Source organism: Poecilia latipinna, unplaced genomic scaffold, assembly GCF_001443285.1.
Source record: "Poecilia latipinna isolate Pla-1442-1.1 unplaced genomic scaffold, P_latipinna-1.0 Scaffold785, whole genome shotgun sequence".
Taxonomy (NCBI): Eukaryota; Metazoa; Chordata; class Actinopteri; order Cyprinodontiformes; family Poeciliidae; genus Poecilia; species Poecilia latipinna.
The window spans coordinates 26,217-51,892 of record NW_015113401.1 but is presented as its reverse complement, the minus strand read 5'-3'; the positions used below and the strand labels follow the sequence as shown (position 1 = coordinate 51,892).

General features: G+C 40.1%; 2 protein-coding genes across 5 annotated transcripts in view; one reads left to right on the top strand and one right to left on the bottom strand.

Annotated features, from left to right (window-relative positions):
• ndufaf2 (NADH:ubiquinone oxidoreductase complex assembly factor 2) overlaps positions 1 to 12,729 on the bottom strand; it is a 20,852-nt gene extending 8,123 nt beyond the window's left edge. The window contains exon 1 of the mRNA XM_015046608.1: positions 12,535 to 12,729. Within this exon, the coding sequence (XP_014902094.1) occupies positions 12,535 to 12,649 (115 nt within the window). The 5' untranslated portion in view covers positions 12,650 to 12,729. The remainder of the gene's footprint in view (positions 1 to 12,534) is intronic.
• An 80-nt stretch (positions 12,730 to 12,809) lies between these two features.
• On the top strand, positions 12,810 to 24,087 carry ercc8 (excision repair cross-complementation group 8). Of its 4 annotated transcripts, XR_001426705.1 has the most exons (13): positions 12,810 to 13,179; positions 13,972 to 14,067; positions 14,399 to 14,500; positions 14,707 to 14,830; positions 16,604 to 16,685; positions 17,599 to 17,667; positions 19,062 to 19,128; positions 19,716 to 19,819; positions 20,185 to 20,309; positions 20,878 to 21,075; positions 22,597 to 22,692; positions 22,799 to 22,885; positions 23,658 to 24,087. XR_001426705.1 is itself a non-coding variant. In XM_015046602.1 (12 exons), exons 1-12 carry the CDS (start codon positions 13,103 to 13,105, stop codon positions 23,721 to 23,723), a joined length of 1,206 nt encoding a protein of 401 aa, XP_014902088.1. In that variant the 5' UTR covers positions 12,810 to 13,102; the 3' UTR covers positions 23,724 to 24,087. The 4 variants fall into 4 exon arrangements, 3 of the variants coding, with proteins under 3 accessions (XP_014902088.1, XP_014902089.1, XP_014902090.1); XM_015046602.1 differs by lacking the exon at positions 22,799 to 22,885; XM_015046603.1 differs by having other exon boundaries at positions 22,799 to 24,087.
• The last annotated feature ends 1,589 nt before the right edge of the window (positions 24,088 to 25,676 follow it).

Here is a 25,676-nt window from a genome sequence, read left to right as displayed (position 1 = left end):
CGAGGGTTGGTCCCCCCCCCCCTCCCCTTGGGGCGGGCCCCCCCCCCGGGAAAGGAAAAAAAAAAAAAAAAAAAAAAAAATATATATATATATATATATATATAAAATAAAAAGACAGCAAGTGTGATTTGATGGAGGTGCTCGCCAGTGTTGCACACCAAATGCAAAGGGATATAAACACAAAGTAGTCCAGACACAATGTTCTCCAGACACACAGACAAATCCACGCGGGGATGACAGCAATGTGACAGGCCATGGATGATTACCTCGCGGCCCTCGGGCCCTTCTCCTCAGATCTCGCTGAGTGGCTCCAAATCTGGGCTAAGCCTTTATGCAAATGGGCTTTTCCTTTAACCCAACCAACCACGGCCCCCCTCCACCGGCTACCTCTTCCAATCACAGCGCCCTGGCTAACAATGCCCTCCAAAATCAACATCAAGCCCAGCAGGAGACAAAAGAGGTCAGATATCAGAGGGAACAGGAGAGGCACGAGCTGCTTGGAATATTAAGCGTTCCTTCTCCCTATCTGTATACAGCACGACGCTTGCTGGCAGCAAGGCCACTGCCAATTATTTTGGTCAAATCTGCTGATTAGACAAGTTTGGCTGGCACACAGTGACATGGAGACGCCGACCGAAGGCGGGGAGGGGGAACCGCAGAGAGACAGGAGAAGAAAGAGCCAGCTTTTTGCCGTGTCGTCTTCACACGAGTCGTGTTCAAAAATAACAAGTTCTGTGTTTCCATAGTTTCTCTCCTCACAGGTAGTCAGATGTCTATCTGAGGAGGGATGAGGCGATGAGGGAAGAAGCAGGGAGGCAGCAAGAGTGAGAGAGAGAGCGAGCGTGATGATGCATGGCAAACATGGCTTGAAGAAGAAAAATGTATGGGCAAAGAAAACAACACGCTCCCAAACACAGACAATCTGTCAGGATTCCATCACAGTCTCTCCGCAGCTCACTGGACACGGACAAATGGATGCGAGCAGCGCCGTGCGCACCGCAGACTGATGGCCTTAATGTTTACTTCAGCCATGACAGATAGCTCTGGCACTGGGATGGATAAACGATGGCCCTCCAAAGTGACGACGCGAGTTCTGTTCACGGCCCTGGGTTCCCCATCGAAAATCAGCGCCTGTGTGCTGTTCTGTAATTATGTCTTGTGAGGATGGTTCTTTTCCACACGCCATCCAGTCCGTGCAGTAATCAGGTCAGCTAATTAGGCTAGTAATGCTTTAGTTCTGCCTTGGTTCCCACTAGGTTGTCACAAAAGGCTCAGCACGCGGATGGATTTCACCAGCATCCAAGCACCAGATTTCACCTGTTCGGCTGCTAAACTATAGCAAAAAGGGGGAAAATGAACAATGTGATCCTTCAGATAGCTAGCAAAAACCAATCTTTGATGTCTCTCGGGAAAATGCTTCCTTGAAATTTTCCCAAGATGGCACGGCATAGACAACCGCCTGCAAACAAAAGGCTGCGATTCTCTAGGCAATACTAACTAAGGCGTTTAACAGGTATGCTAATTATAAACAGATCATATCCATATTTGCATCAGGAGTGGGTGGCAGCAGAATGAAATGGAAAATTGCATTAAAGTCCCCACATGCAATGTGCTTAGCGAGCTAATGCCTAAATAATAAGCATAAAGAGAGGAGCTTACCTTTCTCTGTCTCCTCTGTGTTTCTCCCTCTCCTCCACCCCCCATCCTCCCTTCCTGTTTAACGCCGACATGCTTCCACTCCTGTAACGATGATTTTGCAGCGTGTCTAAACCCCACTGCCAGTACAGGTTTTATCCCTGGATTTTAGTGACAAATACTGTTTGTACATACATTCTGGATCCTCCCAGCATGTTTGTGATGGACAAACAGTGTTGTACAAACAGCATTTATTTGGATTTGCATTTTCCCCAACCACAAACCTGTGAGTTGAGAAAGGCTTAATACAGAGTTGGGTTTATAAAACAATATTGGGTGCTTTGCATATCTTGAGCACAACCAGCAGTGTCCATAGTTGACAATAAACTGGAAAAGGGTTTCCAGTTTATTGTCCCATATGTTTGCTGCGTCTCTTACACAAGTTGTGCACGGGACACGGCAAACATGTGGGAGATGGTTCTCTAATCAGATGAGACCAATGATCTTTTTGTCATTTCATGCAAAAAACACACTATACATGAACCTGAAAAATTTGTCACAATGGAACATGGTGAAGGAAGCGTCATGCTGTGTAAAAGGTAGACATAGAAGATTAAGTGGAGCTAAACTGGATTGGAGGGCTAAACAGTTTTGCTGGATTACCTTCCAGCAAGACAACCGGCCAAAACGTCCTGAGAATCTTTGCTAAGTCATAAATCTGATGTTCCGAGAAGCTCACCATTCAATCTGACTGACCTCGAGATGTGCTGCAAAAGAATCTGCAAGAAGCTTTGTTTGCAGATGTGCAACACTGATAAAGACGCACCTGAAAAGACTTGCAGTTGTAACTGCGGCCAAAGGCGGTTCTACAAAAGTAATGACCCGGGGGACTGAATACAAGCGCACACTTGTTTCAGATTTATTTGTGCTTAAAAAACTGTTGAAACCTTCTTTTTCACAACCAAGAACTACTTTCTGTTAGTCTGTCACACCAAGGCCCAGTGAAATACAGTTAGAGCTTGAGAAGTGAATAAGTTAAAGGGTTTTGCACATCTTTTCATCTATCCACGACTTAAAAAGTTACTAAGGTCAGACCATACTGTACCAGATCTTTTCAAGGTTGCTTCCCAGAACCAGTGAATTTGCATTTAAACATTTTAAAAACAACATATTACAAATTTCATTTCAAATGCAATTGCAGAGGAAGTTGTGTCCAGGCTCTTTAAATGTGGCTCACTGAGTTTTGCCTCTTCATGTTTCTGGATCAAACCTGATTCATCAAAAGAATCCAAAATCTAATAAACGAGTAAATCTTAATACCTATATATTAATATTGCATGTTTTGATGGTAGAATAACTTCTTCCTGCCACATCCGTCCATCAGTATGTAATCTGTCTGCTCCACAGTTCTTTCTCCACCTTGAGTAAGAGACACAGAGAGGTATGAAGGGTGTTAGGAGCTCACAATCTCAGCGGGCCCCCTTGTGACACATCTGCCTTCTCATCACTCACTAGGGGGAAGCCTATTTACTAGTCAAATACACACCTGTACACACACACACCAACACACAACTGGCTAGAGAGCAAGGCAGATTAACCTGAGGGACAGGAGCGAGGACGCTGCCTCTTTACCGTGAAGGACAAACGCAGCACCGCCTTGGAGAGGAGGGGGAGGGTCCAGCGGCAGGGAGGAATGAAATCCCACAGCATAAATATTCATGAGCCATCTCACCTGTCTGAGCACAACTCATCTGTGAGGCTGGCTGTGAATCCTGGGGGAGGGGAGAGGAAAAGGAAGGCAGGCAGGGAGGGAGGAAAGAAGGAAGGATGGAAGCGGAGGAGCAGGATGGGTGAGGGGGTTGCCGTGGCAGCCGTACCTCAACCCTTCCCATTCGTTAAAATAAGACATGATGCGCTCCGAGGGCTGCTCTTTGAACCCTGAACACACCCCACTAAACTCCATCACCTGCTTCAACACGCAAACCCCTCACTCCCTCACTCCCCCTTCCTCCCCCCCCCCAAACAATCTCACACATCAGCTCCCAGGTGAGTACCGCTGGGGGCGGCCTGAGAGGTTGTTCACCTCCACAATGTCATCCCCGGCATCTTCATGCCATCTCTTTTGCTGTGTCTTTTTTTTTTTTTTTTTTTTGCAGAGAAAGATGTCAGGGGAAAACATGTCGCTCAACAACGACGGAAGACATTCCTTAAAACACACTCTGCACCAGACCCCAACAGGTGGACTCTGTCACACCCTCCCTTTATCACCGCACTGACATCTACAGCTTAAAAACACCGTGTTCATTTGTGCCGTGCCAGAATGCAACATCCCACTCCAATATCAGACCATGCTCACCTAGTCTTTACCCTTGTCATCATCCAACTGGCACAGCTCTCAGACATAACCTTTACCAGATACATAAATTACCGTTTAGATGCAAATGTCCACTTCTACGGAGGAACACAAAGAACTCGATAAGAAATGTTCTTGCAGGACAGGAAATTTCCTGCAGGGAAATTTCTGTATAGGAATTTGCACAGCTGGAATTCCGTACAAATTCCTAAACAGCTAAAAACACAACAACAACAACAACAAAAAAAAAAACTACAAGAAGGGGCTGTTTTTTAAGGAAACAAACTAACTTTTTGTCTATATATTTTTTGTTGTAAGTACAGGGATTTGTGATGCTTCCCAAAAGCCTGGTTTGTTCCTGTTGCTTCTTCTTACACCATAAAGCCCATCAGCACGGCCACTTTGGAGTTTCATAGGCAGTTGTGATAGTTTCCATACTAAATGGAGATATGAGTGGTCCTTTCCAATTCGTCAAAAAAAAAAAAAGTAAGGAGAAAACATTGGTGTGGCTAAAAAACTTTGGGATAAAAGAACAAAAAAGTTACTGCAGGACTCGCCAAGTTGCATCAAATTAACAGATACTTTCTGTGATGAAGGGGGTAAGGTCAGCGATGACACTAGAAACAAGCAGCACGACTACAGCAGGTTAGGGATGTTATGCGTTAACGTTTTAAAGTCAAAGGATTGTGGTCCAAACTTTATGACATCTGAAACTGTCTAAAAACCTATAATTTCACTTAATAAATGTCATAGGGGATTCTTTTTTTGGTTCCCTAATATTTACTTTGATTTTTACAAGCTGCTTCCTTAATAAACTTTTGTTGTTTATAATTTTGTCATTAAACACAAACACAGAGTAGTTTTGACTGTTGGAAAAAAATATTGTGTTTTTATACATTTGTCTTAAAATTATGTTTCCACTTTTGTCCGTTGCGTAATCAGATTAAAGGCCTGTCCAAACCAAGCTCCTGGGCTGAATTTCAACCCTGGCTTGCCCTTGACTAAGTATAATTTCTAGATCTAGACTCCTCTGAATCGCCCACTGATTGAGTTATTTTGACCATTTGGATTTCCTGAAACACTGAAAGCAGCAATTTCCAAAGTGAAGAATGAGGCAGCAATTTTTGTGCATGTTTGTTGTAAATATAGTTGCGTGATACGAAGAAAACATGCAATTGTGATATTGCAAGGACCATATCGGTGGTGATAAACCCACATTTTTCTCACTCTTAATGAGGGCTGGCCCCTGCTCAGGTGCGGTTATCCAGAGCAGTCAAAGCCCATCCAACAGACTAAAAAAAAAAAAAAACGGGAGAAAAGTCTAAATAAGAACTTTTAGTGCTAAAAGCATCCAACTGCAATGTCACCATCTCTCAATAGAGAGCAACATTCTCAGGCAGACGGGGAAGGTTTTGGACTCACAGTGTTGGGACAAAAAGAAAAGCAAAAATTAAAAAAAAAAAAAAAAAAAAAAAAAAAAAAAAAAAAAAAAAAAAAAAAAAAAGCCTCCTTGACAGGGCAGGCCTGTCAGGTCGCATTCAGCCAAGTTTATTTATCTCCAGCTGAGCTGTGTGTGGGGAATGGGTGAATGCCTGCATCATAACAGACAGCTTTATGAAGATGGAGAGATCCAATGAGCATCACCGATACACAGGGGTGACGATGCACCGATAAGGACACCCTCTTTTCTCCACCACAGTCTTTTCCAGGAGGGGCAAAAAAAAAAAAAATCATGGAAGGCATATGTGAAGCCTGTAACCATGGCTACCCATTATACTAAAGCCTAGTGATGTGGGATGAGGTTTAGAAGGAAAATGCCAGTCATTGTTTTCCCATCAGTTCTACAGTGGGGAGGAGCTTGAGCGTAAAGTAATGATCAGTTTAATTTATCAGACGCTTTCTTGTTCCCAAAGAGGTTTGAGCAATTTATGATAGAATGTGGGGGAATTATTAATTTAAAATACAAACCTCAATTTAATCTGTTTGTGATCGTATGCCCAAAGGCGGCAGTGGCAATGATCCTTTGGCCCGCTCTGTCTGAGACCACCCATCCTTACAAAGTTACTCACCAACCCCTAACTGGCTTGTAAAAGGAACTACGGTAAGGCAGGAAGTCAGAATCCTTTGTGAGGCTTTGGAGCGGTCTGAACCCCCCCTTTCCTTTCCTTTCCTTCCTCCACACCTCCTCTGAGGCCCATGTGCATGTTGTTCACAAACCTAGCTGTCCACCCCTTTCTGTTCACCTCCAATCCTCCATGCTCCCTCCATCCCTTTCCCTCCATTACATCTTCAAAAACCACCACTCTCTCACCATTAACCTATCGCTACCGCCTCGCGTTCCCCCTCCATATATCCACCTACTCATTTTACCCTGTCAGAAACCCTCCTTTCACTTTTACTCCATCCATTCTTTCCTCCACTCCGCTCTATAATTTCACCCCAATATGTCAGCACCTTCTTTGTTCTTTGTCACTCATCCCATGTACCCCACCTTCTTTCTTCCACCCTCCAATAGTTTCCCCTGGTCTTATCTTTTCTCCTTTCCGTTTCCACTTTGCCTGATTTCTCTCTGCCTGTCTGCTTTATTAAAATATTCTGACTTGAATAAGCAGTGGCAGGCTCCAGGAGCCGTCTGCTGCTGTGCCTTACCTGTCTGTCAGTCTTCCAGGTTGAGCTTCTGACCGACAAAGAGTCCTCGGGTGTCAAAACACATCTAGGCTAGCTGAATATTATTATTTTACATTAACGCTCTGGTTCCTTCTCTTTGTAAATCATACAGTAAATGTAGGCTAGAAAAACTCAATAAATTACATTTCTGAGTATCTTATCGGGATTTTATATGATATGCTGACACAAAGTAGACTATATGTCAGTATATATATATATATTAGATTAAAGTAGGCTGACTAAGTTCAAGCTCAGTCAGCCTAATTGGAGAGTATATGTAAATATCAATTTACAATTGGCTCTACCTTCATCAGTATTAAACTTGCTGTTGCCTTTAAAAGGTTTTCTTTATAAGTGCTATGTATTCACCTCTATCCGTTTTCTCAACAACTATGTCCGGTTTCCCTGATTTCGCTGAATAAATCCACCCGCACACCATGTTGCTACACCTGCCATGTTTCACAGTAAAGATGGAGATGTCAAGGTGTAGAGTTAGTTTTTTTTTTTTTTAAACAAATACCATTTTGCTTAAAAGGTTCAGTGTTCAGTTCAGGAAAACTGGTCAGTGCCACGGTTGGTAGCGGTGCTGCCTTGCCAGGTCCTGGATTCGAATCCCGGTCTTTCTGCATTGATTTTGCATCTTCTCCCCATGCATGTGTTGGTTCTTTCCAGGTACTCTGACTTCCTCCCACAGCCCACAAACTTGACTGTTACTGTCAGGTTAATTGGTCTTTCTAAATTGCCCTAAGGTACAAGTGTGTGTGTGGTTGCTTGTCCTGTGTGTCTCTCTGTTGTCCTGTGATGGACAGGCGATCTGTCCAGGGTGTGCCCTGCCTTTCTCTCAACAATATTTTTTTTTTCTTCCCACCCTTTCATAAAGACCAGATTTCTGGACTGGACAATCAACAGTCTAATTAAATTTTGTTGTGCTTTCTTGCTAAATGACGACATAGGAATTCTAATTCTATCAGTATATGCACACAGTCATGTCTTGATTGGCTATGCCAGACTCTTTACATTTTAAGATGACAGATTGAACAGTGTGCTGTGAGACATTCAAAGTGTAGCATGTTGCTTATAGCATAACCAAGCTGTAACCTTCACCACAGATTTATCCCTGACCCTTGTCTTCCTGATGACCTTTGTGGCCCTCTCTGAATATTTGGACAATCAGAGGAAGCCTGAAGGCAGTTGGTTGCACTGGATTTTATTTAGTGTTTCTAAGATTAAATAGGGCTTAATTTTAATTTTTTTTTTTTTTACTTTTTTCTTGGGGAAAAGAATTTTTGAAAGCCATGCATGGTTTTACATTCACTTCACCCTTTCGCGCAACTTTATGTTGATCCTATTACATAAAATCTTAATAAGTTCCATTGACATTTGTTGTTCTAGGATGAGAAAATGTAGAAAAGAGTTCAGACGAGAACGGAAACTCCTGTAAGGCACTGTATATCTCCAGCTGCACTGCAGACAGGCAGCAGTTAATGGACCTCCAGAACACTTGAATTCCCCCCCCCCACCCCGTTGCTGGATCACAGCCCACTTGGATTGTTCTGCCATTGAAAATAAATGCGGCCACTCTCTCATTTTCAGCATCTATTTCTTCAAATGCCTTTTTAATGAACAAGCGAAGTCACTCCATGATGAGCCACAAGACACACATGCAAATACGCTCTTGGCAGGGCGCATGGAGCTAGATGAGCTAGACCCTATAATGATTAAAGAACCCTCATTTAAACCCCCACGCATTGCATCGCCTCTGATCAATTAGCATGATTTACAGTGGCGGTTCTGGACACTGACGCTCCTGTAAACACTGACTCGGTGTCCTATGGCGGGATAGACCTTCCTTCATCACACCCAGGGGATGACTTGTGGCAGAATGAACAGCCATTTGGACCCTCGTCTCTTTCCGCTGTGAGTCTTTGCGTGGAAATATGAGGCTTGAATCAACGCTCTGATGACACACAGCCATCTGTTGTTGTGTTAAGTGTGTTAGGGCATGAAGTGGAGAGAAAACACACAACTAATGATATTTTTCCCCCTCCTCCCTCTCTACTTTCTTTAAAAAACACAAATTTGAGGTGTGCAGCTGTCATGGTGCATTAACAAATGCACTAATGCAAAAGAACACACCTCCTTCCTCTCCCCCCGCCACCCCCTCAAGAGTCGCCCCGTCCTGAAAATAGCAGAACTGAGTACTTTTTCACTTCATACAACCAAGCTGGGGATACTAATAAATAATAGACAAAGAGAGAGAGAGGAGACAGCGATAGGACGACAAGTCAATGCTTCTTTTCTCTCCAGCCTGCGTGGCACACCTCTGAAGAACCTCTGAATCTCTTCCATTCTCCACAGCAAAAGAGGACCAATAGATTAAAACTGCATGGCACACACACACACACACACACACACACACACACACACACACACACTCACATACACACACGGCTAAAACGAACAGTGCTAAAAATACATCCCTTTCACTGAGACATGAAAGGAAACTGCCTTTCCCCTGTCCGGTATTGAGCAGCCATTGATTCCAAGACAAAGGCTACACCTCCTCAAAGAGGTAAGAAAAAATAGCAATCATACAGGCAATTATTTTCAAATGTGCCTGCAGCAGCCGATAATGTCAGCGTGCCTCTCGCTTCCCTAAATAATAAAAAAAAAAACGGGAAGGGAAGGGAAGGCGGGCGTCGGGACTCCGGGTCTGGCTGCTGAAGACGAATGAGCCCATCCAGAAAGCGCTCAGGCTTTCATCTGGGCAGCGTGACACGGTGCCCCCATGCAGAGTGAGGCAGAGCTGGGCCTGGGGGACAGACGTGCACGTAAAAAAAGACGGGGGGGGTGGGAGAATATAGATTCTCAGCTCAGCATAGTGAAAACAGCGACAAGGCAAAGACCTTCTAAGACCAGTGGCCACATTGTCAGCAGCTCTTCTTGTAGGCGAGACTCACAGGAACCCCGCAGCCTGCAGAGCAGCTCTTTCTGTGAGCTCTTTAAAGCTGCTGGACCAGAAGCCGAGATTCGTTTCCCTCCCCTCTCCCTCTAGAAGTCCCTGTTATACCAATGCCCTTTCATTTTGATGAGGAGCAACATCTGAGGATAGGGATTTAGAAGGCTCTCTGCTGGGTCTATCCCTCTATGCTAGTGTTTTGAATAGAATCTTCACTGGACTTACTTCAAAGGGGAGGGAAAAAAAATGTAGAGGCAGAAGTACAAGGGGAAGGGCAACAAAAAAAAAAAAAAAAGCACAACCTGAATAGAAGTTGTTGAAATCGAATCAGACAAATGCACATAAAAACAAACATAAAAACTTTTTTTCTATCATGGCAGCCATTATAGCCCTAACACACAGTCCACCTCTGGCTCGTAGAATTGCTTACGCCCCAGTTTTCAAAAGTTAACGGATGGAGAGAGGTAGAAAATGGAAGCAGCTAAGCATGGATAAATGTGGAGAGATGGACAAATGGGTAGACAGAGCGGGGAGACAGAAGAGAGAGAAACTCCTCACCTATTTCGAGCAAAACTTATGCGCTTGAGTGAAAAGCCCTGTGGTCTGTGCCTCCAGGCCCTGAGCCCATGCTTGGCCTATCAGTTTGAGATCAAAAGCTAGCTTCTGCAAGACATACGGACTGAATAATGCATATGATTTAGTTCCACAAGGTTGAATGGAGACAAACGGATGCAACACTCGCTTTCCATGTTTATTATAAATGCAAAAACAAGCATTTATCTGTGCCTGCCTGCTGCTTAGACTTGTGTTTATCTCAACAGTTTTTTTTTGTTTTTTTACATAAACTAGCTAGCCTATCTGCAGTTGTGAGTCTTAGCAATGGGACAGTGCATACATTACCTTGTAAGCATGCTAGAGAGCAGCTTTTGTGATGTCTCATTTGAATAGGTTGACAGGCAGGGGTGGAGGAGCTGCCTTGTAATGAATTATAAATACGATGCGGGTGAAAGATTCCCCCGCAAAAACTGCTGAGAAAAGGTGAACCAAAAAAATAAAATAAAATAAAATAAAGCCACGTTCAGGGAGAAAAAAAAAAAAACGAGCAAAAGCTTAACCCGCAAGAGGTGGATCCTTCCACAGCAAAACAGAGGATGCAAAGACAATGGCTTCATTTCTTCTGCAGGGAATGCATTCATGTCATAAACCACTCAGTCATATTAATTATGGCAAAACATTTTCTTCTAAACTGGCTAGAAATGGGTGACTGAAAGATGCAAAAGCCCTGCTCTTTCACTTGGGATTTAAAGTGTATGTATGTGCAGGGCCTTGCAAAACCATTTTTATGTGCTAGATCAACACAAAGTTGTGCAGAATTTTGAATCGGAAGAAAATTAAGACATTGCTTTCCATATTCATTTATAAAACCAGGACTGGTATGCATGAGCGTCCGGCCTTCCTGAGTAAATATTTCGCAGACTCTGTTGTGATCAAAGCGGCATGTTCCTTGGGGAGTATCTGTACTAGGTTTTGCACATTTGGAGATGAAAATTTTCTCACTTTTCTTTGAAAAATAAACAAACCTGTGTCAGATTGGATGATGTCCATGAACATCCAATGTTTAAGACTCGCAACAGATTCTCAAACAGAAAGTTTAAGAATCTCTAGTTCCTGAATTTTATTGAGGCGACTTTTTTTTTTACATTAATATGCATTAAACCATTTCATTATAGCTTTGACTTTATGTTTAGAGTTGTTGTCTTTGCACTTCTTCTGAAATATCTAAAAGTTGCTGCCCAAAGCATGACACTCCTGTGTTTCACACTGGCCATAATGTGTTCTAGCTAATGTACAGTGCTATTTTTCTGTAACACATAGTGGTCTGAATGTTTAATTTTGGCCTCAACTGACCATGGCACCTTCATCCACATGTTTGCCTTGATAGAACAGCTGTATCTATACCGAGACTCTAATTGAGTGACTTTCTGAACGCCAATGGTTGTGCTGGATTTTATCTAAAGCAAAATGGAGTGGATTGCAGTTGTACACTACTTTTAACATTCCTCATTTATGGATTGTTTTGATGACCACATAACTTTGTCCTTCCATTTCACAAATTTAGCACAACTTTGTGTTGGTTAGTCACATAACATTCCAATAAAATCCATGTTTTCAAGAGGAATGAATAGTTTTGCCAGCCACAGTGGATATGCAATTACAGTTAAATGCATTGTCTTGTTTTTTTGAAAATAATGTAACAGTCCAACCTGCAACAAATCTCAAACTACAACAAAGAACTCTAGCCAACAAACATTCAATCACTGTGTTGTGGTCGTCATGATCAGTGTCTCCACCCTATGAGACAGTTAGAGCCCAAACGCAATTTCAGTTTGGAAAGACTCACCCTACTTCTCGCAATAGAGTTTGGAAGCCCTGTTATATTCCAATGGACACAGTTCTCCTGATTGGAGTGAGTGATACCAGGTTTCAGCAGGGCCTCCTTATAAATAATAATCACACGCAGAACTGCTGCTTGGCTGCTATTTGGACTGTTCCTCCATCTAGCGGCGATAATTGAGTACTACAACGGTAAAAGGGTAAGGACAGAACGATTCAGGGTAAGGGTAATGTCATAATCTACAGTAAACAAGAGAACAATGTCACATTAATGCGAATGAAGAACTTAAATATCCACAATTGTTGTTTCTAACTTCGTAAGAACTAATTTAAAGTTGGATAATAAAAATGGAGCAGAAATTACAGAAGCTTAGGTAACAGAGCAAGAGAAGCTTAACAGAGCAAGACCTACATTGTCTGGTTTAAAACTTTACCGAACGGTTTCCAAAGTTGGCTTCAGATGTCTGCATGTGTAAGTTTTATACTTGAAATCAGGACAAGCTAATTTTAACAAAAGTGTTGATACCTGTCCACGTCTTCTGTTCAGGAATAGAGTAATATTTATTCCCAAAGTGATCTGTCCCGACGTATTCACGTACTATTCCAAAGGTTCGCCGTAGGAGGCCAACAATCCTGCTCATTTTTGGAGGACACCCTGAGAATTCTGGAGAGCAATGGTTTATCCGGTGACAAGTTTTCTGACAGCTTCACTTTACGGCGAGCATCCCGTTTCGTGATTGGTCAGTCACATTGCTCCAACCAATCACAGCCGTTATTGTTGTTTTTGCGTCACTAGGCAATATGGCGGCTCATTGTTTGGAACCTATGTGAAGCTAGTTAGGTTTCGTTTAAATAACCATCAAAAATGCAATAATAGCACTTTACAGGACTTAGACGTTTTTTTAAATGCGTAAAATGGTTTAACGCAAATCGTTTTGCTATAAAATGCTTTATATAATTCGCATGTATTCCGCATGGATTGTAAACTCACCTTAGCTTCGGTGACATGCTAACCTTTAAGCTATTTTAGACACCGCTGGTGGAAATAAATTTGAGTTTTTATTTCTACAACCAAATTTCCTCAAGTTGATGCAATGTTGGGATTCTTATCAGCAAGACAGGCCGGTGTGGATGACCCTTTGCGACTTAGACGTGCTGAGTCAACGAGAAGGTGAGGGAAACTGTACGATGAATATTAAATATGCTGATGTATTCTCTGGTAGATTTGAAGTGTTTGTAAATCGTTTATAGCTGGCTAAGTTAAATGGCTTGCGACACTGTTGTACGGGGAAGTTCTAATGACTCAAGATTAATATAAATTAGATTTTCTAATTCAAGTATCTGCCGTGATATTTAGTGGTTATTTAAACATCTTGTTAATCATCATGCCAAATAATTTTTTATATACTAACTGGAATATCTCAAAGGAAGCGTACCAAAGTGGTATATTTAAATTCTGCTTTGCTACTTTATTAAAAATATTTTTTCTCTTTTACCCTCGAGGGTCATGACCCTGATACATTTTTCATTTTGTAGGTCAGAAACAGACAGGTGAGGGAACCCCTTGTCTAAAGAGTAAGGCTGTAATGATCGAAGTTGAATTCAGTTCAAAAATACTTTCTTCATCTTGAAGGAAAATTAAATAAGATCTTCAAAAAGTCGTTGTGGAAAGTGATGATGTGAATCAAATATCTATTAGATGATTAGATTATAATCATCTTGCTTTACAACTATAATAATATAATGTGTACTATTAGTATATGAGTAAAGAATACGAAGAAGCAGGCATGGACTAAAATTGCACGTCTTGTGGCAAATATTTCTAGCTTTTATAAAACAGCCTTTAATCTGATAACTGTAACTTTACCCCACTGTACCCCAATGTTTATTCAGCAGATTGTTTTCAAAATCTGTCGTCTTAATATCAGGTTTCACGCAATTTCTCTCTTTCTGTATCTGTCAGAGTCCTCAGTCTGAAGCTAAATCCCGACAGAGATGTGGACCGGATTCATGGAAATGGGATTAATACCATTGACATTGATGCAATTGAAGGCAGATAGTAAGTTCACTCAGTCATCATTTCCCTACAGTTATATTTCACAGAATTAATGTTATTGGAGTTCAAGTTTTTGTTTCATCACTATACTGTTACACCTGTGCATATTACTAAGACTCGGATTTGTAGTTAACCAGAGCTATCCACTAATCTAATAGAAAATATTCTTGGAAAAAGTGATAAGATCTCAATAGGGCAACATGTTTGCAGTATTCTATTTTTAAATGCCAATTTACAAGCAGCAAATTATGTTAAAGAATGGGAATCATGTAAAATTCATACATATTTAGACAAAGTAATTTGTTTTGAGAATAAATATTTTCCCATTTGTTAGTATGTTGTCTGGAGGGGCAGATGGAGTTATTGTCATCTATGACCTGGAGAACCACAGTGGGAAACAACAGTACACCTGCCGACCCGTCCGGACTGTTGGAAGGTAAATGGCAACTTATTTATGTCATCCGCTAGAGGGCAGCAATCTATTATTGTTCTGTTTTCAAGTTGCTCACAAGATTTTTTTGCAAGGATGTAACACAACACAGTAATTCATGTTCATGTCCTACCAATACTAAAACATGACCAGAAAACACTATTTAGTGTAGTTATGTCAGGAGGGTTTGACTATGATTTTTGTTTTCACAGGTCAAGTCGACATGTCCACAAATTCAGTGTGGAGACAGTTCAGTGGTATCCTTATGACACGGGAATGTTTGTGTCTAGTTCCTTTGACAAGACCATGAAAGTGTGGGACACAGAGACTTTAAAGGTAAGCCGTGATCTCTACAAAACGTATTTACTACAATACCTCTGTGCCATAGCATTTGATATGCATCCAATGCATCAAAGAGATCTCATTGTCTAAATGTATCAGTCCCCAGAAGAGTTAAAGCCAAAACTACAAAAAAAATATATACATGTTGCATTTAAAATAAGAAAACCTTCTAAAAAGAAGCAGACCAGCCCTACACTGTATTGATGGTTAAGTCAAGCAGAAAAGGCTGAGCTTTTCACTTGTTGATGTTAATATTTTTTTTAGCTGTAGATGCATACTTAGCAACAAATAATCAAGTTTTCACTAAATGAATGCTGTTATTGCACCTTAGATGCAATAACAGCAATGTTTTGCTTACTGAAAAAAAAAACTGAATTATTTGCAATTTTTATGTATTTTCAAATTGTGTGAATCTTAGGTGATTACCGTAAATCTGCAGATGTGCCAATGTTTACGTCTGATTAATTCTCAGAATAACTGATAGAATAATAGATTACTAAAATAATTGTTTTTTTATTATACTTGATTTGGTGCCTCAGGGAAAGTGGAGGGATTTATGAATGTCGGGCCACATGATCAAAAAACCTCCAGGCCTCTTCAAGAAAACTAAAGTTTTAGAGGAACTTTATCTGTGATAACAAGAATTATTCAGAGCATTGATCCAAGTCAGTGAACAAATGGCACAGTAGATGCATGTAGATGCCAGCATAATCTAAATTCTTGTCACCTTCCTAAAATAATAATAACAAGTCATTTTTTGCCAGACTTGATACTAGCAAAAAAAAAATTCCCTTTTGACTTTGGCCATTATTTTAGAAGTTGACAAATTGGATCACTTTTCAAAGAAAATTGGCCAAATATCAACAACTATGCAACAACAACAGTACCATGCTTTTTTTTTTTTTTCACCTTAAACATCTGTTTGATTTTTAACTTAGTTGTCCGTGTTATAGAGCACGTACATTTTCTGAATTGGTTTCTTTTGCTATGCCACAAATTTTCTCCTTACAGGGTGTGTAAGCTTTTTATATTCACAGTCTACCTCTTACGTTAATAACTTCAGCATATTGATTCCCTCTGTTTGCACTTCCCTCCACCTCTCGATCTGTCTTTCTTCTTTTCTGCTTCATGCGTCCCTCCGTTCTACGTCCCATATGGCAGGCCCAGAGCTGTGCTAGAGTTACGCTGGCACCACGGTTGCCTCTAAAGGTCGCAGAAGGGACAGAAAAGAACCCACTAACCTTTTAATTAGTTTACTCTATTTGTGTGTGAGCGCCACGCAAATGCACGCTCTCTCCTTTTTCCAAATGTGTTGTGTGTTTTGCATTGTTGTTCTCTTTGTCTCTTTTTTTTTTTTTTTCATTTTTGTGTGTGACATTTGTATGCAAACAGATCCTCCTCTGTATGTGTGTGACTGAGTGTTTGTGCAACGCCCCCCAACCCCTCTCGTCCTCCTCCCCCCACTGGCACAGTCCATGCTCGTGCTGGCACTCACTGACAGATGGAGCACACAGAAGCTTTTCATGTTTGCAGAAGAATTTGCATTGTAACCACCAGTGGCTGCCCGAGTGAGCGCTGAGCTGCTGTGCCTTCTCTCTTTTCCCTCTTATATTCATTTTTTTCAATGATCTTTGTTTTTTTTTTTCTTCTTTTTCTGCTGACATTTATCCACACTAAACCATAAGGCTTCTGTTGTTCAATTAATCTGTTTAATTAATCATCCGATTTTAAATTGCTCCTTTTTTCTTTGTTGCTTTTGTGTTTTAGCCAGCTGAAGTGTTTGAGTTTGAGGGGAATGTCTACAGTCACCACCTGTCGCCCATTGCCAGGAAGCATAGTCTCATCGCAGGTGTGTTTTCTCTCACCGTGACTTGTTGCTCATCCTATTAACACGAAACATCCTCAGAATTTTCTTGCGCTTCTTGCGTTGTGTTCAAACGCAAAACCAAGGGCAGAAATCCCTTGGTTTCGGTTTTTTGTGCTACATGTTGCTCCACAAAACAACACAGACAGAACCCCTCGCAACGCACCTCAGGCTGTGAAATGACATCAACCCGGAGGGGACAGAATAGGATCAGAAACTGATTACATATGAGCTCACTTCAGCGGAGAAGCATTGTCGGAATCTCCGCGTTCCCGGGTAACGAAGCAGGACCAGCAGGTTCGTCGGGCCTGCTGAGTGTGTGTCCTCTCACAAACACACTGATAAGTTCCTTGTCGCATACAGAAACCAGTACACTCAGCCTGCCTCCTGCTTCAAGACCAAAGGTGTTCCTTCTCAGACAGGCCTGTCAAACAGGTTACAGGCATCCCCCACACTGTGGTTTTGTTTCCATGGAAACAAAGGCTTTTAAAGGAAACTTCCTGAAAAGCAATTTGAACTCACATATTTAATGTTTTCTATCAAGTCATACTTTAACCACCATCTAAAGCAATAGTTGGTTTTGTGAATGATGTATATCTGCGTTTCCCTTTTTCATGACTTCAAAAGGAAGAGGGCGTGTGAGTCTGTCGCTTATCACCAGTTGTTTTAACCAAATCTTACCTGTAAGATTCTAGAATTTTAATGTTGTGAAAAATATTCTGACAGAATTTACATGAGGGTAATTGCTGGATGCTAATAGGAAGAATTGTTATTTTGAAACTACGTAAATAAACTATGATTGGTATCATATACTTTGAGGGCTGTGCTTATCATCTGTTTCTCTTTTATCACTGTTGTAATTTAAGACAAACCTGTGTGTGTGTGTCTGTGCTTCCAGTTGGTACCAAAAACCCTAAAATTCAACTTTGTGACCTGAAGTCTGGTTCACGGATCCACGTTCTTCAGGGTTTGTGTTCTTTTGTACAATAACTTTTGACAATTTAAAAATGTTTAAAATAAGATTCATCTTTCTGTGCATAAAACATAGCTACAACATAGAATATAATTGTTTTTGTTAAAACTGATGTAATCATCTGGACTTCCTTAAATAGGTAACTTTTACCTCTTGGCATTAAATCATCAAATGAATTTGACTTCACTGTTATATTTGGGACCAAATGAGACTAAATGTAATTGGACCTAAATCGGACTAAATATTGGGAGTGATCGGAACTGAATGTGGACCGCACTGGACTGCAGACGTCTGATTATGGTTTTAATTTGTATGTTCTGTGAATAGCCTTGAGATTAGATGTATATATATATATATATATTTTTTTTTTTTTTGTGACTTTGCTCTGTGTAAGTAAATAGAGCTATATTAAAATAGATTTAACAGTCAGAATTGGTCAAATGTTATATTTTGTGAAGTCTTGCAGTAGAAATTCAAGGAAGCACGCAAATAGTTGATAGTCCTGAATAATAAACATTCTTAAAGTTGGATGATGAGTATTTTTCTCAGAGTTGACATTCTTTTACATAGATTTGTGACAAACTAAATTCAGGATAATAAAGAAAGAGCTTTCATTTTTATTGGATCTTAAAGAAGTTGTATTAGACACAAAATTTGCATTTGAGGAAGGCAGAAGAACCAGTCTTGCTCAAACCCTAATGGGAGGAACCACCAGAGAAAAAGGCGTTCTAAGTTCATGACGATGAAACTGAGGCTGTCGTCAGTTTGTCAGCAGAGCTTTAACCAGGCACATGGCTAAAGGTTCATCTAAATGCATTCGCAAAAAAGGGATGCATCAATTAGGGTTTAACTGATTAGTTCAAATTTCTCTCTTTTTTTTTTATTTTATTTTTTTTCCAGTTTTGACTAATTCCGATTCTTCTTTTCCAAAGACATGTTAACGTATAAAAGATTCAAAAAAATAAATAAATGCACTGCAAATTCTTTGATGCAGGCAGCGGTTTTGAAATAATAAAAAAGTAGGAATTCTAAGATTATACCCATTAATGCACCAAAGGTTATTAAAAGATAAATTATCTTTTATCTGATTTACAGTGAGAACAGAAAACATTTATCAAAGCACAAGCTATTGGCTATTGACTTAGAAACTCAAAATGGTTGTAGTTTGTTTTGATGTATTTGATGAATAAAGTTTAAAATCAGTATAGGGCTTGGCAATCACAGCTCAGTCAACCTAGAAGAAATTCGCCATCATTTCAAATCCCTCAAGAAGTGATTGATGCATCTCTAATGGAAATTTTCTAAAGCTTTGTAAGCTGCCGATTTGCACAGTATGTGTGGTTGCGTCCATATTTATGTGTTAACCAGTATAATATTTGCATATCCAGGTCACAGAGCAGAAGTGCTGGCTGTGCGGTGGTCGCCAAGATACGAGAACATCTTAGCAACTGCCAGGTAAGCTCTGCTTTGCAGCAGTATGTATATTTTTTCTTAACTGAACCTAGTTTGCCGTTTGAGCATCGTACAAAGACGATGCTAATTTAAATTGTCGCGATCTCCACTATGTTGTGGCCCAGCTGATTGTGGCATATGACATCCCAGCCATCTGGCCACATTTAGAGTCAAGGATAATGGTAACACGTCCCTACCAGACAGGCAATGTGGTGGTTTAGTGGCGCTGTCAGTTTAGCATATGGTGGATACAGTCCCCACCTATTTTCATGCCACATTAGACCTGCTAATTAACCCACTGGGATCGGTGCACCACTCTGCCTTTGGATTCTAAGTGATTTTGAAAACTACTGGCACAGCGAGGAGCCTAGAGTAATGTACGGATGTTATAATGAGCCAAGCATGGTAATTCCCAACAGAAAATTGACCTTTAAAAACAAGAATTAGGGTACAAACACTGTTGTAAATAAACAATATTGAGCTTCTTCTCTTTATTGCAGATGCCAGTTGAAATTAAAGCACACTGGCTTCTGTCATGTATGGACAAGGAGAAAGTGAGTGCGCAAATGTCTTTTATTCCTTCCTCTAAGTGCAGACAGCAAGGTGAACATTTGGGATGTGCGGCGAGCTTCAGGTAGTCTTTTCACTTTGGATCAGCACAACGGAGAGAAGTCGAAAGCCTCGTCACAGGCAGGTTCGTTTCCCAATTATTCAGGCTGTTATAGTAAATTATCATGGGCTTAGACACCTTCAAGAATTATCATACTTATTTTCACTGCCCTGTAATTTTTTTTTTAACCATCAGTCGTACTATGTTGTACATAAATGTTACAAAAATATAGCATAAATCAATGTAAATGATAGGAAAATGACTGGATTGTTGTAATTTTGAAAGGTCTGTGGATGCACACACATTACTGAACCCATAAAAATAGTTCTCTATTGAAACATGTTTATGTACGCCAACACCTTTTGAAATAAAAAATAACTTTGTCGTAAATGTCCAGCAGAAGTGGAGGAAAACATTCAAATCTAAATGTTTTACATGTTTCTGGTTAGAAAACACAGCCCATAACGGCAGAGTGAATGGTCTGTGTTTTACTTCTGATGGCCTCTACCTCCTAACCACCGGCACAGATGACCGCATGAGGCTATGGAATAGCGCCACAGGGAAAAACACGCTGGTAAGGTTCCCGCAACCTGATTTTGTCCTCATAGCCATCCGTGATTTACATTTCAAAAGACACAGCTACAGAAGAAAAAAACCTGTTTCACTGGCTGAGCATCTTCTCAAAACATGTACAAATGGCAAGTAAAAATACATAAAACTTACTGCATTCCTTTTTTTTTTTCTGAGAACCTGGCTACTAAATGTTAAAATGTAAAATAAAAAAGTATGTGATAAATAGACACCACAGTTAATAAGCTTATGAAACTGAGGCACAGTCTTTACTTAAAGGCCAAAAAAACATCTCTTTGGGTCAAATGTCAAACTTCAGTAATGATTATGTAATAGGACACCTTGAACCACCTTAGCCAGATGTCTAAGGAGTGAATCAGAGCTACAGTAAGTAAGAATTTGACCCAAGGAGAAAAGGTGTTGATGTAATATGCCCATTTGTATATATTCTTCTAGTTTATGTGCAGTGACATTTTTAACCATTTAGCAATGAGAATTATTTAGTTTCACAATCGTGAAGCTAAATAATTCAACCATCCCACACATCCAGTTTCTTTTCCTGTTTCTCTCAGGTGAATTATGGGAAGGTCTGCAATGAGAGCCGTAAACGGCTGCAGTTCTCCGTGTCTCACGGCTGCAGCCCAGAGTTTGTGTTTGTGCCGTGCGGCAGCTCGGTGGCGGTGTACGCTCTGCACACAGGAGAACTGATCACTATGCTGCGGGGTCACTACAACAACGTGGACTGCTGCGAGTTTCACCCAGACTACCAGGTGAGACTCTCCAAAGTACCAGGCTACACGTGGCCCCGTATCAGCACGACTCACTAGTTCCGGATCGGTCCGACGTTTCTCTCCTGTGCGCTTGGAAAGTCCATGTCAGGTTGTCTGTCTTCTTAGTTCATAAACCCATCACCTCAGCTCTCAATGTGACAGCCACTCCCTTTGACAGATAAGATTTCCGTGTCAACATTTGCATCCATAAATTTAAATGCAGGTGTTCTTGTGGAGCTGAAGAAGCAGTTACTCCCATGCTGCTTGCCGTTTGTTCACAATTCCCACAGTTTGTTCATAATTCCCACAGTTAGACCATTTCTACACATATAAGCTTAATGTGTGTAGAAATGTAAAATGAAGTTTAATGCTTCATTTTTAATAAGTCAGGACAGTGAGGACTGTTTTATTTTAGTCTGTAACGTCACTACTAAGATCCGCAACTGACATCTGCTTGAACTGGCTGACAGTTCAGGACTGTACAGCAGCATGAAATTATTCTCAGCTTTCAGCTTAACTACGAAACACCAAATGAAATTGAAACAAAAAGTTCAGTTTCACATCTGTCCACTTGAAAATGATTCTTTTTTTTTTTTTTTAAACTGGAACTTGATACAGAAAATACTTGTTTGTGATGGATGCATTGTTCTAGGCTGTTGTGGTTCAAAATAAATGTTAATATGTTTTCACAAGCTTTACTTTTTTTCAAATAGCCCCAAAGTTGTTTCTCTTCCTCACTTTGTCACTTCCTTTTGACAGACAAAAAACCCACAAGTATTTTAATTGTAGAAATATTTCCCCTAAATTCTTTGTAAAATTGTGTATGTATATTTTAAAAATTTGCAAAAAAAAAAAAAAAAAAAAAAAAAACAACTCCAGAGCTGTTAAATATTCTCATAAATGCTGTGTGTAATAGTCATATATTTTATGGTACAAAATTTCTAAAACTACATGGCAAGTTGGTAAACATCAACAGTTTTCTGCTGACTTTTATGTATATTAAATGTCAATAAAATTTTGTTTTGGAGATTCAGATGAATCATGTAGGCTTGTTGCCATGTTCAACTTTTAAACAAATGGAAATATATTACTGACAAATTATCAAAAGAGCAATTAGATCAGCTTAGATTAGTTGTCTTTAAGGAGGGGCGCAGAGTGTCATTCGACCTCTGTCAGCCTTATTTGGTAGTTTGTGCATCCGGTGACACACACACACACACATTTTCGACGTGTGACGAATAATAAGAATGTTGCTTAGCAGCTCATCACCTCATAGTTCCAGGAAAGGACATTTAGTCCTGAAAGCATACTTTTTTTATTTATTCCTGTTCAATTACATTGAACTCAATCATTCCCAAAGCTAACTCAGTGTCTCTGAGGAGACAACTTGCTTGAGTGGATGTTTCTAGGTCCTTTAATTACTGTACACTTGGCCCCAGTCACTGAATTTAAGGCTGGCGCCATTGGGAAATTGTTGTGGGGACTTTAAGGTGACACGTAGAGATGCTTGTTTGTGTGCAGGAGCTGTACAGCGGAGGTAAAGACGGTAACCTGCTGTCGTGGGTACCCGTCGTCCGTACCGCAGACGTGGAAGAAGAGCCCAATGGTGAAAATAAGGTACAGGCCGTTAAAAACTGAAAGTATCAACAGAAGAAAGAATTCTGAAAATTAAAGAAACGTCTAAGATAGAGCTGACTTTAATGACTGCTTTTGTTTTCACTAGAGATTTGAGCTCAATGGAAAATCTCCACCCTTTTAAAGGATAGGCTGTAGGTCTGGTTTCAAAGCTCAGACGAGAATACTCAAACAGGTTTTTCCTTCTTTTGAATGCTCTCCCTCTTCATATTTGTCTTTACACAGGTCTTTCCAAATCAGCTTCCAGTGTGCGTGATTAAAAAGCAAGCCCCTAAAACACTTCACGTGTATTTAGTACACAACGTGCCTGAATCAGTTTAAGTTTGTTTTACTTTGATTGATGCTGTACAGTTTTTGAATCCCATAAAAACAAAATCCATCTGCGTTTGTTTGCCATTTATTCAGTGCCTGAACAGTAACTACATTTCAACTCTAAACATCAACAGTATCAACACTGCCTTTGCAGTCATGGTTTGCCAATATTTTAATTAAAAAAAAAGTTTATCTAAAGTAAAGCCTATAAGAATCTCACTGCTTTGGATTTACAGGTTTCCTAATGTATTTTTTAAATGGCATCTCAAGTTTGATATTGCAAAGATTTTTATTACATCCATTATTTTCATATAATTTATTTATTTTTTTAACCATTACTGTGTGAAGAGTGGTGATAAAGGCAGAAAATAGAGCCGCCTCCTAATGAAGTTCAGAAACGTGCTGGAGTGGTTTTGTTGTTCCGGTGAAACCACTAATGTCATCCTGGGAATTTAAATTATGCCAAGTCAGCATTATCTGGAACACGGCGACACTTGTTAGTAGTAATATGTCACAAATATCCGCCGTGTTAATGTTGTAAGTTACATGTATGGTTTATTTTTGTGAAGGCTCTACTCAGAGAAATGCGTCGTCTTCGCATGTGAAGCTGATGTAGATATTTTAATTCCTCGCAGGTTGCTGTCGGCCTTTCTGCTGTGAACCCTGCCTTTCAAGACAATTGGAGCAGCGATGAAGATTAATAAGAAGGATCGGAATGTGCGGACGGCCGAGGCACGCCAAATAAACTAATTAAAAGCTAGTGTAAGGAATTCTCATTTTGGGTTTATGTAAATTGCTGCTGTCAGATGTTTGGCAGCAGAGACGACAGCCTTCAAAACTTATAGAAATATGTAAATATGTGTTTGTTGTTTTGCATAGAACTATAATCAGTGTTATGTTTAGAAACATTTGATACTAAATTATACATTTTCCGTTGCTGTGCTATTTTGAAGTGGCACCAAAGGGACCTTTTACAAGTAGAGCTCATTTTGTAGCCCCATATTTTTTAACTTTTTTTTTTTTTTTTTTTAAATCAATAAAATGTTATTTTCAAAAGTAATTTGATTTCGTTTTCGGTGCTGCATCTATTTGTATTTTGAAAACCAGTGGTGCTTTGTAACAGCATTCAAAACCATTGAACTTTTTTTTCTTCCATTTTATCATGTTAAAACCACCAACCTCTATGTGTTTTATGATCATTTTTGGTGATACACCAACACAAAGCAGTGCTTAACTGAAGCAGAAGGAAAATGATACATGGATTTCAAATTTTTAACAAATAAAAATCTCTAACTTGCAGTGTGCATTTGAGTCAGTACAACATGTAGAACCACATTCTGCTGCTCTCAGAGCTGCTGGTATATTTTTGAGATTATGTTTCTACTGCTTTTGGACAACTACAGACTTACTTTTTTTCTTTTTGTCACGTAAGTGCAGTCAGATTGGATATTTAACATCCTGTTAATGTAAATGTTCAAGTCTTGGCACAAACTGTCTATTTTACTTTGACCTGGTTATTCTAACATGAAAATAATTTGATATTAACAATTCCATTAAGTTTGCATGATCATGCTGCAAAGGGAAGCTCCAGCCATCTTCCTGTGACCTTTAACATGCTTCTATGTCTTATCTGAAGAAAAGCAACCCAACAGCATGATGCTGCCACTTCCATGTTTCACCACGGTGTGTTCAGAAAGATGTTCAGTGGTACATATTTCACATATAGTTTTGCGTATAGAGAAGAAAGTTTAAATTTAGTATCAATTCACCAGGACTTTTTTATTTTATTTTATTTTTTTACATATTTGGAGTATCTCCTACATGGCTTGGGACAAACTGCAAACAAGACTTCTTTCGACAATGGCTACTCTTGCCATTTTTATTAAAACCAGTGCAATTTTGGCAGCAGTTAGACACAGAAACATCCACTTATTTATTTTATCAGTAAATGTTGAAAGCCACGTATCACTTGCCTTCCTCTTCACAATTATGCTCCATTTTGTGTTGGTCTCTCACATATGCCCTCATGTGTGATGATGTCACACCCGAGGGCAAAATAGGGTGATCAATGCTCTAGACGTCTTTTCAGATAATGACTTTTTTGCAGGTGATTTTTGAAAAGACTTACCATTCATTAAAAGCACAGATTCTCCCTTTGTCCTTCTAGGAGAATTTACATCTGTTTATAAGATCCTTTTGTTAGCCCCTCTAGAAGGAGCAAGGAAGGACACTGAAACCTCTCATTTGAGAAACATGCCTTTCAGTGTTACATTTTGTCTTAAGTGACCGTGTAAATATCTAACCCAAACTGCTGATAGGAATATTTGCTCTGATCAGATATTGAGATTTTTTTAGCGTATCTTCTTCAGCCTCATCTTGTCATCTTGCTGTGACAAAAGTAAGGTAGTGGAAAATACCCGCATTAAGTCCTCTCTCTCACTCTCTCTTTCTCTCTTTCCTTTTCTCGTGTTTTCTCAAGCCAGAATTTACGTGTTTTGAAGATGTATTGTTCTTTCACTAAATCGTACATAGTTTTCTATGAGGCATCTCTCAACAATGACCAACTTCGTTGAAACCCTGTCGGACTACAAATTGACCAATCAACGAAATTAAGGGGCGTTGCTTAACAGGTAGGCCCGCCCCTTTCCGCCGGA